The sequence below is a fragment of the Stegastes partitus genome, unplaced genomic scaffold (assembly GCF_000690725.1).
Source record: "Stegastes partitus isolate 25-593 unplaced genomic scaffold, Stegastes_partitus-1.0.2 Scaffold45, whole genome shotgun sequence".
Lineage (NCBI taxonomy): Eukaryota > Metazoa > Chordata > Actinopteri > Pomacentridae > Stegastes > Stegastes partitus.
The window spans coordinates 605,849-619,259 of NW_007577776.1; the positions used below are offsets into that span (position 1 = coordinate 605,849).

Sequence of the window (13,411 nt, forward strand, 5' to 3'; positions counted from 1 at the left end):
GTAGATTCAAATTAACATTTAAACTCAAAATAATGTTAGCATCTTCAAAGGTTTACCAAAAATATTAAATTATATTTTCTTTCCTGCAACCATGCATTGAATTAAGCTGCGAGAACCTGAATCACTTTTTAGACAACATTGTCAACTCAGGTTAATTCAGGCACAACAGAGGTGCCGGACATGACTTTACCCGAGAGCTAACAAACCAGTAAACAAACTGGGGAACACACAAACCAGGTTGTGGGTGGACTGGAAAGAGAACCCAAGGACTAATAATCAAGTCTTAACTTTGTCGGGTTAGAATGGACGTATCATGAACGTTGGACATGGCGCCACTGCTCACTAGTTTTTTTCCTGTGGTCACCTTTAGTTTTACAACAAAATAATTTCCTGTGGCCCAAAAACTATTTCCCTAATCCACCATTGTAGACACATGAACTGTAAACGAGGTGGGCTTTTCTCTTTACATTTAATCTTTAAAACCTCTTCAGACTGTTTAATAAACATATTTTACTTTTTCATTAATTTATTGTTTGCATGTTGTTAAATTTGAATATATTTTCTTCTATTTCTTTATCCATTTCATCATGTTTTTGTGGCTTGTAGACGCTGATGTCGCTCACAGACTCATTAGCTCGTTAGTTTATTGGCCGTGTTGGAAACTGAAGCCCTCTCAGACAAGCAGCACTGCTGCTTCATCAATCTGTTAAAGTGACGGCAGTCTGTCCTTTAGTCAAAGGTCACTTTAATGTTAATTTTCTTCACGGCTTCATTCAGACAACCCCACCACAGGGACGGCAGAAGCCATGGAGTGATATTCACATGAGATTGGACAATAATACATTAACAAAAACAACACATTTGATTTAACTGCAGCTGATAAACTGTGACTCTGTTTAAAGTAAAGTACACAGTGTTATTTACCGTTAATCCTGACTGATCCTGTCTTCATGTCGGGGATTAGTTAAAATCAAAGTAATTGGTGTAGTTCATGCTGTTGTTACATGTGTGTAAATGCATACAGCTCTCCTGCTTTGGAGATGTTTATGTGGATCTTGCTGCTCTCTATTGCCTCCTTAAAAGACTCTTACAAACAACTGGAAGCAACAGACTAAACATTTGGTCCATTTAAGGCTTTATCACAAAACAGATGACATTCATTACTGGTGAATCTTGCTTATCTGAGCTGCAGTGAAGTTTTAATATTTGTAGACGTTTCAATTTGTACTGGATGTAAAAGTGTAGAGCAAAGTGAACAAGACGGTGTTTTGCTTTCTATGACAGTTTTAGACCTGTGTGAATGCTGAAATGTGAAAACGACCTGCTTGTTCATCTGTTCATGTAACAGATTTGTTCTGTGTTGAAAATGTTCCGACTGAGGAAGATTTCTATCACAGCTTTTACAGAAAAGGTGAGCAGCATGTTTATTCAGACACAAAGCCAACACATTCTACTTTGTGAAGCGTCTTTGAGTATCTTAAAAAGCACTATAAAAGCATTATTATTATAATTATTGTAATTATGATTATTACTATTATTATTACATTCAGACGTCGTCACTGTACTGGATCTGTTTTTATGTTGTCGTTTCTCCAGGCCTATAGGGGGTGCAGGTTTTGCACAGTTCGCTGTTTGCCAATCAGTATATAGAAGAAACGTAACAGGAAGTGTTAATCTTTGCATAAGGCGAGCCATGGTGTTTCTTTCCTAATCAAGTGCCGTCCACTCTTTTCTATCCCTTTGAGTGGTAATGTGAGTACGTTTCTGAGTTGTTGTTAGATTGATAGTATGTAAGTTTGAGATGTTTGATTCGCTGTGTGTTCGTATAGTGAAGTCCAATCTGAGTTCATGTAATATGACTGCTGAGTTTAAGTCAGCCTTTGAATGCACCTTGTACATACGAGTAAATGATGATTTGATTGAAGTGGGCATATTTTGGTTTGTATACTGAGTATTGTTCTATATTTTGTATCACTACAGTTTCACACTTTTTTGCATTAAATCCTGTCCAAATACAACACGTGCCTGTTCCTCGGAGGAAGTGATGCAAAAGAGAGTTGAGCTGGCTGTGAAGCTCAATACAGGACACGTCGGACGCAACAGTACCGTCACATTAACAGAAAGGAGCGCACGTCTGAAAGGGGCTTCACCCACAAGAGAAACGGTTTGTCTGACAGCTGATTAGAACTGACCTGTGTTTGTATTAGCAGTAGTTCTGATATTTTAATCTGTTCTGGAATAACAAGAGTGAACAAGGACTGTGAGCAAACCCCAGCATATCAAACTGTCGTTCTCTGGGATGACTGGAAAACATTCAAACTTTTTAGAAGGAAAAAAACAATTTGCCATTTCAGTGTTCTTAAACAGTTCTAACACTTCCATGTCCTATCACTGTTAAAGACAGTTTTTTAATTGTGATTGTACCAAACTAGGCTGTGAAGACAGGGTTTCAGGACACCGGGGGTCCTTCAGCTAATTGACTGAATAGTGCTGGAGCACCCAGGGGTGCTTAACAGGTTTCTGTGTGGTTTTATTTAATTTTACTGTCACTTGATTAACTGTTGTACTAATTACACAGCAAATAAAACGGGTTCCTACGCACCATTCAGCATTAAATTAAACCTCGACCTGATATCGGTATTGTTATTACTATTGTTATTATCACGGATGACTAAAATACATCTATGAACTGTTGCACTGTTCGAGTTCTTCCTCTCGCTTCCCTACTGACTCCCCTGTTGTGCAACTAGACTTTTTTTTTTGTTCCCATTACCCCCAGAGTTTATTAAGGAGCAGAGCTGTCAGGCTGTTTATTTCATGGACGTGATTAATGCAGTGGTGTAGTTAGCTGGTAGGGGACACACACACACACACACACACACACACACACAAAGAGAAAAACTGCATGAATGAGCAAGTCGGAGAGCTCACGCTATGCCACTCTGTCGACCTGACAGCCATGACAGAGTCTGGAAATTCACATCAGGCTCTGTCTGCTAACAATGGCCCCTGACACAATTAGCTGAGCAGATTATATAAAGACAGGCTCATCCCCCCCGAATGTGAATCTTTATCACACGTCACCCATTAGCACACATTTAGGCAAAAGACCCAAACCAAAACAAACAAGAACAGACTTGACTTTAGAACGTTAAAGTGAACTCATCTACGTGGTCGTTTTTTGGAAGCTTGCTGACGTCAGCTGTGGGATCGTTATTATTCAACGCATGCATAGCGCGCTGCCAGACACTACTTTCATCTGCATTTAACTTTTTTTTATTACATCACATTAGAAGAACGAAAAAAACATTAAAGCTATAAATTCAGATAACTGCCACATCCGCCTGCTTAAATCCTGATTTGTAAAGGTCACTGCAGCACTAGCCTCAGTAAATCACACTGGGCTGTTGCCACCCAGAGCTGAGGAGAAATTAAAAATTGAAAAAAATTGAAATAGTGTCCAAAATCGACTCCCGACGAACACCCGCATGAATTCTCGGCAGGTCAGGAGGGACGAGCGGTTTCGGTTGTTTTGCAGCCGCGGCAGGTTTAATAATACACACTTGGTCACGGTAAAATCCCTCCGCTCCTCTCAATTCTGTCTTGCATTAGCTACGATATCCCACCGACAAATATCACCGTATAATGGATTACACCATTATGGGCTCAGCAAAAAGTGAAAAAAAAAAAAAAAGAAAAAAAGGAAAGGAAGCTTCATGGCAGCATTCATAAAAAATAAGCCGTAGTTCACTTGTGCACATTCGGTGTACCTGTGTGGTCAGTGTACAAAATATTAGCACACCTGTTGGTTTCATCTGTTAAATCTGCTTTAGAGATGAAGGAGAGATGCGGACTAGAAGGCATCACATCCTCACATGATGCACTTGGCTCGATCAGTAAAGAGATACAGTAAGTCATCCCTCAGGTTTCACTGGTATCAGCGGGTGAAGTTCACAGGGACGTTAGCGGGGCTCTGTGACGTTTAACCCTCACTGGTGTCCATTTGGTTTTCGCCAAAATCAGACCAGCAGACCAATGAGAAGATAAAGAGGATCATCAATGCCAAACCAAACTAGCGAAACCAAAAGTCACAATTGTAAAATTTGAAACTCTATGTTTTTCCTTTGTGGTTCCTGTAAAACCAACATGAATCGTATCAATGAAAACTTCTAAATTATGACCTGAATGTAATCTGATGCAGATACTACTGCTCTGACTTTGATCAAACTTGAAGGCAAAAATACGCGTATCTCTTCTTACTGATTGAACCAATGTTCATATCCAGAGCAAATTAACATGCGTACAGCAGGGTAATGCTAGGCTTTACTCTCCAGATTGTAAAGAGGGTCGCAGCGTTTTGACAGAACCCAAGCAAATCAATAGTCTAAAAAGTCTACACAGGTTTTGGTACTTCAAGAACAGATGATATGCAGATGTATACAGGGGAAGGTGGAATATCACAGGGGTGCTAACATTTTGTACACAGTTGCCCAACAAACTAAATATAAGAGAATAGAAATGACTCACATTCACTTTGTAAACTTCAGTTATGGCATTGTTTAACATGCAACAAGGCTCAAGTGTCACATTTTCCGCCATTATTCGGTAACAATCTATGCCGAAAAGCACAAGGTGAGACCAATTCCAGTTTTGTTTCTCTGTGCGCTGAAATTTCTGTCTGTTTCCAATTGCTATAATCTTCTTTTTTTCTTTTTTTTTTTTTAACTTGTTGTATTATTCATACACTTTAATGAATATGGAGGGTTGCCCCAGTTCTACTAATGTCGCATTAATGTCCAGACCGTGTTCCTAATGTGAGAAAGTTTAATATAGAAACCTCTGACATGTGTCTTTATGGGGGCTTCCATTCAGGGAGAGGTCACTAAATATTATATTATCATCATCATGAAATCATATTCAGCAGCACACTCGCGGGAGAGAGAGAGGCACATTACCTTGACCACCAAAACAAGCACTCAGGATATTGTGTGGATACCAAGGAATGTAGCCAACTAGCATCATATAACCACAGATCCTAAAATGTCTTAACGGGGATGTTTTGCCATCTGATTGGGGTTAAAAGTGCAGGGACGGGGTTATGTTAAAAAAAGAGGGTGGGGTAAGGGGTAAGGGGTTGGGATCTAACACCTGAAATCGTCTAGTTCTAGTGTCTTAAATTGAGCAATGGGCGGAATTACCTTTGTTGTACACTGCAAAGGGCAAATAAAAGAGATCAACAGATTGAGAACAACCAAAAACATTGAGATGATTAAACAGAATTTTAGCAATATCAATGTATTCTTTTTCTTCTTCGTCTTCTTCTTCTTTTATCAGTAAAACAAATAAATACAAACCTTTTTTTTTTGTTTTGGTGACAATCTGGGCTTAACCCTGGCTAAGAAAAGGTATTTACAGAAGGTAATGACATGCAGAAACAACACAAGTCTTTCCAGGAATATTGTTTGGCTACATTTCTGTCTTATCCGACTGAGTCTTGGTGGCAACTCCTACCTTTAAAATTTGGTCGGATTCTGGCATCGTAACCCGAAACTTTGCCCATGAGTTTGTCCAGAAACTCGGACGGTGGCATCGGGGAGGCGGCTTTCCTCGCTGCAGCCTCTTTTGATGCTGCCAAGCTGGAAGAGAAAAGGGCACATTTGGTTAGAGATGGATGTAGAAGTAGAGAGCGTGAAGACAGCTGTGATCACATTTGGTGGCTTTCCATTGCAGGAGCTTGGGACCAGTACGAGGAACAGGCCCGTCATCGGCTCTTAGAGCCTTTCTGTCGTCGGATCCGGCAACTTTGACATCAACACATAGCTGCGAAAACAACATCAACTAAACGTTACTGGGCACCAGTTCCACGACCTGGTAGCAATCTGAACAATGGAGTTTGGTTATGTTATCTCATAAAATGTTTGACAAGAGACGACCTCTACTTGATAAGAGCACTGAGAGAGCAGAAAAATGGACCAATCATTGCTAAGACCTGTGCAGTAGTTTCTTATCGCCACATACATACAAGTGACCACCCTAAAATAGGTGCTTTAGAGAGAACAGCCCACTGTGATGCCAAAGAGAACTTTTGACAGGCAAGAAGTGGATTTAACATTTGCCTCTTTGAGTTGTTGAGAGTCAGTCCCAAAGCAATTTATTACGGCCTGGCAGTGCTGCGATGCAACTTATTTGTAAAGTCTAATGTAATATTTCGGCCAATCAAGGCACATCTTTACAAACTGGTTGGTGTGGATCTGACTGGACACCATTACTCTATCATGGTGCCCCTTTACTGGTTACAGTCACTTAATGTTCTCTGCTTTCCAACATGGAGCTGCCTGTGGTCCCACTGCCTCCTCTATTGGCTACAGCATTAAACAATAAGACGCCAGGTACTACAGATAATCTACTGCACCTGATTGAAGTGTGTATTATCTAGAAAAATGGTATTGTGTGGGATCAGTATCAGGAATATCATTTAAGTGAATCAGCAGACATGTTACAACTAATATTCTGACAATGATGTGAAATCAAATCAAATCATTTAGAACTTGTGGAGGCTTCAGTGACCCCGTTTCCAATCAGTTCATGATAACATCTCCAGATAAGAAGTGTTGGGACTGGAGGACATTTTAAATCTTTAAAAGTGATCACAGCTACAGACATTATGTCTCTTTAGGTTATTCTAGAAGCCACCGGGTGAAAGGCAGGACCTGTCCACGCCAAAGCTTCAAATGAGATTAATTCACCCTCATTTAATTTAATTTAGTTTTATCTCATATAATTAAAAAGTGAATAATTAAAAGTGAACTTTTACAGTCGGTGAATTTAATGAATTTTTGGTTATTAGACACATTTCGTTTCTTAAAGTAGTTATTCAAACTAACGCACTAATTCACTTATCCAGCTCCGTGTCCTGGAGAGCGCCACATTGATTTCACAGTGAGGCCGTGGTATTTGCACAGTTGACTTCTTTACCTTATTAAGCCCATCATGCTCATTAGATGCTCTCTGCGTAATGTCAAATCCCCAGGACGGCCTTTAGCCCACAGACACACCATAACTCCTGCACTGACAGTCAATACCAATGAACACACACGCACACGCACACACACACACACACACACACACACACACACTCACTATGAATACAGCTAATAGACTTGAACCAGAAGATGCAGCAGATATACGTGAAGTCTGACGCCAGGAGAAAAACAAGGAGAAAGATCACATCTCCTTCCAAGAATGAAAAAGTAAAGCTAAATGTTCACTTATTGACTCGCTGGTTGTTACGAGAATCGACGTGGCGCCCTGGCAGTAAAATATTTAACTTGATATGGAAATGTCGATGCCCGGTACACGGCTGACACGTGTTCCTGGGATTTAATGAGCTGAAGAAGGACTCTGTTTATTACACGTTCTCAGTATACCAAGAACTGTAGGTCACCACGCCGTTTAGATGTGTGTATGTTTTAACTGCATAATGAGGACTCTAAAGTAAATATAATGTTAACTCTAAACCAAGTTTTTTTTCAGGAAGGGGAAAAAAACAAATAAGCACTTATTTCCCAGAAATCTTTTCACTTTCCAAACTTGTCATTAGTTTCAAAAATCCTCCTGACCTTCCAGAAAATCTCCTCACTTCTAAAAATAAGTGAAAAAAAACCCAAAACCTCCATTTCTGAATTTTTTAAATGTTAAATAACCTCAAATCCTGTTTGCAGGCTTGAAAGGCATTATTATTATTATTATTATTGTTGTTATTATTATTATTATTATTATTATTATTATTATTATTATTTTAAATTGCCAAAGTTACAGGATTTATTACAACCAAACCTGTAAAAACACAGAAAGAATAATTGGATTTTCACCTTTCTGACTGATGTGCTGTTTGTTCCCTTTTTGTCCCCTTTTATTGGCATGTCTAATTTACAAAACTGCCAAAAAAAAAAAATGTTTGCATCAGATTCTGCAAATAGGCAACATTTTTTTGCACTTCTAAGCACAACTGATTATCCATGAGCAGCGGAGTCTAACAGTCATGTGGCAATAAATCAGAGAGTTTTCATTTGAACTGCAGGCTGTGTGTAGACAGAGCAGACAGGAGTTTAAAAACAAGTTAAAGAGGCTCGTAGCAAATTAAAATGTGTGCTCAATAAAATCAATGCAGCACTGATTGAAAACAGTCGCCAGAGTGGCAGATTTTTTGAGACACTGCTTGGTTTCCAGGGCGGTACATTATGGTGATTTTGCAACAAATCTGAACTTAAAGAAAAGGTTTTAAAAAATTGTCTTACTTAAAAATCTACCAATTATTCAAAAGTGTCATCACTCTGCAAAAGCAACCACACATCCTAAAAATGTCTTAAATGTCCCTTCAGGTCCTCACAAAGCTACCACGCATAGATCTCCTCCGTTCATCCAGTTGAACTGCTGTTTTATGAACAACACACACAGTTGTTTAGATTTGTGTCAGCAGCCAAATTCCAGGACTAAAACATTCCTGTCCACTCTCACTTGATCGTCCATTGGTTCCTTCATTCAGATGAAACGGCTCATTATCGGTTATTCTCGTGTCACAAGCTGTATAAACACGTGAAACAGGCGAGTCTTTGGAGTCGATTTGTCTTTGCTGCTCCGGCGATGATCGAAAGCGAACCGACAGCGACTTGGACTGAGCTGACCCGTGGCCTTACAGTAGGACCGCTTCAGCGGCCACTTGTAGTGCAGTTTGTGTTCCATTGCATCACTTCTTGCTGCGCCCAGAGAAAGAACATGGACGGCAGTGCGTTCTGGGCTATAAATACGCTGCTGGACTGACCCATTTCATTCAGCTTCAGCTTCACAAGGAGCTTTGTTAACCGAGACAAAATGGGGAGAACTTGAAAACTCTTCTACGGGCCCCGACTGAATTAGCTGACAAACGAATCAGCAAACAGAAACGTTGGGGCGAGCTTGTTTAACACAGTAATTAGTCGTGTCCTGTTGTTTTCCACATTAGGTATGCTTATAGACATTTTAACTCAATCTTTTTTTTAGGTTTTAGAGGGGTTTTTTTAGAGCCATTTCAAAGTTTAATTTGTGTATTATGTGGATTTTTTTTTTACATGCAACTAGGATTTATTTTAAAGGTGGTTTTGGTGCTTGGTGGGGGTTTAGCCAGTCATACACACAGATGAATCCGTTCTACATAAACTATTTCTGTGATATATTTATAATGTTTTGTATGTTATAGAAAGTTGTTATTTTACAGAGAAGTCATGTCCGCTATGGTACGGGATGTTGCAGCCGCTAACTATTTAAGACGGCTTTTCTTTGTGCCACATCGTTTGCCTTTTACTCTTCCTCGAATAAAAAAATGGAAAGAAAAAAAAAACACACACACACACACATAGGCAGTAACCTACTTTTTTTTAAAAATGTCTTTTCTACAACAAAAACCTCAACAAACCTGTGATCATTTTGTTAGCAATTCATGGCACATGGTCACCCTGTAGACAACAGAGAAGGTGAGGAGCTAGAATTCTGTTTTGTATGCGCTCACATTACTACGCAGGAACTCTTACAGCAGCTGCTGCCGTCATTATTACTGCAAAAGTTTGCTTTCAGACAAGGCCGGTGGCATTCAAAACTCAGCTCACATGTAGGCAGGAGGAGTGCTAACGGGTCGAACCGGGTCACATGATCCTCATGTTTGTGAAGATGGAGGACAAATGGAGTATTTTGGATGTTTTGTGCAAACAGCTTCAATATACTAAATTATGAAATATCACAGTTTCCTATTGATGGAGAATATGTTTAAGGTTTAAGTAACCAAAAATGTAATTAATATGATTTAAAGTACAGCTTTTTACCTTTGGACCTTTTGTTTTAACTCAAACACACACAAAACTCATATAAATGAATAAAAAACGACTTCAGGCCTGAATCTTCTTGACACACACGTTTTATGTTCGATCTGCCCGAACTGTGTTCATGGGGGATCGTTTACTTTGGTGTCAGAACGCTTTTACTTTGCAGCACTCAGAGACGCAGGAAAAAAAATAAAAGTCTTGGTCATCAGGACTTCATTTCAGCTCATAGTATTGAAACAGATGCATTGTTGAGTCCCAACAGCAGCCACCTGTTGGATCACAAAGTCGATGAAGCGAGCAGAACCAGTATCTGACCTTTCGTGACCTCTACTCGAAAGCTTAAACATCCTCCAAATGCGACTGCACGCGAAAACCAACACAGAGTTTCCGGCGGCAAACGTGGGAATGACGATTATTCAGCCGTGACTTGTAGCTCCTGATGAGTGCGGAGGAGGAGAGCAGCGTTGCCGCATTAATCTCCCATAAATTAAAATGACACGCGATACAGTCGATCGCGCTTAAATTTTCACCTTCTAAATGTAAAACCGCTAACCGTGACTTTCAATATGGTAAAATCGTGTCACGCGGAATGATAAATGGCGCCATTAGCAATTCATAAACACGTAATGCAGTCGGTGCTGTCGCTTTATCAGCAAACTGCTGATCGGAATCGCGGCCCGCTCGGTGAAAACGGGGAATTATAGAGGGGGGCCCCGAGATCGGAGCACAAAATAAAAAGAGACAAATCTCTTGTTAGTTCTTGTCTCGCCGTGTGTTTGTGTACACAATTAAACAAACACACACAAGCAGGTATGCAAAGACTAATACACGCCTGCTCCAATACAAACATTCACACAAGTGCATGAACACACTTGTGCAGTTTGCATGCACGCCGCGACCTTCCAGCAGCTCGCCCTCATCAGTGGAAAACACTGAAAACAAATCATGCAGAGCACAGAGGAGCCGGTGGGAGGAAGAGGAGGGTGACGGAGGATGCTGTGCGTGCTTGTGTGTTTGTACAAGAGGAAGAAGGAGCAGTAAATGAAGTTTGGCTGCTGTCTCCGTCCAGCCTGCCTGCTCAGTCACATGACCTTCTCCCCGCGCTGAATAAGAAACCAACGACGGAGCCGCGGCAAGAAAACAGCGGCGTTGTTAACGACCATAAATCATCCCGACGGTGACGACATTATAACGATCGCAACTGAGGGTGTTAGTGACGGCGAGAGCGATGAGATACCACCAGCTCTTTGTGTGATAAATGCCGATTATTAGGAATTAAAACATAAGAAGACCCAAAACTGAAGATCAGAACCTATAATGTCATTAAACAAAAAGTGCAACAGAATCAGGTGCAATCCCGTTCAGCGCAAAGACGCAATTCTGTGTGCAAGGATACAAATTAAGTGCTTGATAGAAATAGAGATGTTCAGTGACTACTAATAAATAGATATAAATACATGAAAATGTGCAATTAGCAGCCAAAAAAAATCTAATAAAGAATACGGTACTAGGTTCAGTGTTCATTAAGTATGATGATGTACCCAAGAGGTACCCTTTTGTAAGAACACTATATGAAGATTAGTACTTGTGGCGTGATATGGGCAACCCAACCATCACAAAGTCACACTCCATCCATCCATCCATCTATCATCTATAGACCGCTTAATCCTCACTAGGGTCGCGGGGGGCTGGAGTCTATCCCAGCTGACTCATGGTGAAGGCAGGGGAAGCCGGAGAACCTGGAGAGAACCCACGCTGCACGGGGAGAACATGCATACTCCACTCAGAAAGATCCCGGGTGTCCTCACTGGGATGTGAACCAGCGATCTTCTAGCTGCGAAGCAACGGTGCTAACCACCACCACTCCACCTGGCAGCCACTCTAATACAACTAAACTGAATTCTTAATTGTGTACCGACTGATAAATATGCTTTGAAATTAATTTCTTTGCTCTTCTGTAGCGTCGAGATGACAGTGAAAGAGTTTTATTTTACCCCAAACCATAATACGTTCCCTAACAAAGTACCCTTAACGTAGCTTCTACAAAGGAGGTAAAAAAAAAACAATAGTTTTGGTGGGAAAACAAAACTCAAATCTGAGACTGATGGTGTCTCCTTCAGAGCAGGACATGAACGCTGGTCTTCAGGGTGAATGTGGCTTTCTGGTTTCTACCTCTATCCTCCTCTTCTTTGAGCCTCTTTCGAACTGGCCGCCTTCCCTACAAAGTCACCGGTCGTCGGCTACGTTTATTTCAGAGTGAAATTATATTATCCTCCAAATGTAACTGAGACTGCAATTAAGTTGTACAGCAATGCAACTCCGTGGTGACAGGGCTGGAAACGGGGTGCTGACATGGACATTAACCCTGCAGCTGTGTGTCGCTTTTTAGCCTCTTTGATCACATTGTCTTACATTTGCAACATCCCTTAGCAAGCGAATAAATCAGCTGTACACTACCTACATAGTGCCAATCAGCAGATAGACAAAGTTATCTGGTGGACAAACATCTAGATGCAGATTACTCAGATACTCAGGAGACTGAATATCGGACTTCCTGCTGCTGTTTCTGCTGATGTGGAACTGGGCAGCCGACTGCTCAAACTGGAATTATATTCCTATGAAGACCAGACAGCTACGACCATCATGGACATGTAGATGCTCTACATGAAGGCATGTTCATGGGTTCTGGATGCTGATGCATACTTTGGTAGAGGATAGAGGACATGCATGCAACAAATGATCTCCGCTCCATGTATGTGATGCGCCGGCTGTTAAACTATTCTGTCATGCACCTAGAAGTCTGTGGAATATACACAAGAAGGCAACATAATAATAATAATAATATGCCTTTTAACAACAGTAATAAGTGAGACTGTAGAGAAATGGATATTGAGTCTTCTACAGGGTTCTTCTACATGTAGAAAACATTCTTCTACTGATAAAGCACAGGTAGGTATTCACATATTCTGTGCATGAACACCAGAAATGCGGCTCTATGCTAAGCTATGCTAATATGACAATAAAATAAGTGCAATTCAAAGCATTTAACCTTCATCACCGATCTGTGTCAGAACTCATCCATCAGCTGACAGCGTAAAGGAAAGAGAAAGACGACATGTTTCTGTCTTTTAAAAACAAGCACCAAAACAATAAATGAGAATTATAACGAGCAGAAATAAAAACATATCACTGACGCTGTCTAAAGCTCCTGTAATTGATGTTATTATAATTTATTTTTAAGTGAATAAACGACGCCTCACACTGTGTCCGCAGCTGAAGACGAGGCTGCCGTTAGACTGTCTGTCTGTCTCTGCTGTTAAATGATGACAGTGACGCTGATTACGTTGTAATGATCATAAATCACAACACAGATAATTATATTAGAAGCATCATGACTAATGATGTTGATGATCAGAATGAAAAGTTTAAGTGAGCATCTCATTAGGAATGCCGTCCTGGGTTTTGATGAATGTTACACTGATGGTTGCATGTTGTTGTATTAGCCTGTTAGCTTGTGTTTGTGTTGCAGCACACTAAATGCACTAAATGACTTTTAG

At 40.5% G+C, this 13,411-nt stretch overlaps 1 protein-coding gene across 1 annotated transcript in view; it reads right to left on the reverse strand.

Annotated features, from left to right (window-relative positions):
• Nucleotides 1–13,411, reverse strand: part of glra1 (glycine receptor, alpha 1) — a 135,541-nt gene that overhangs the window by 98,312 nt on the left and 23,818 nt on the right. The window contains exons 2-3 of the mRNA XM_008306316.1: nt 5,512–5,636; nt 5,199–5,210 (exon numbers count right to left, since the gene is read on the reverse strand). Of these exons, the coding sequence (XP_008304538.1) occupies nt 5,199–5,210; nt 5,512–5,636 (137 nt within the window). The remainder of the gene's footprint in view (nt 1–5,198; nt 5,211–5,511; nt 5,637–13,411) is intronic.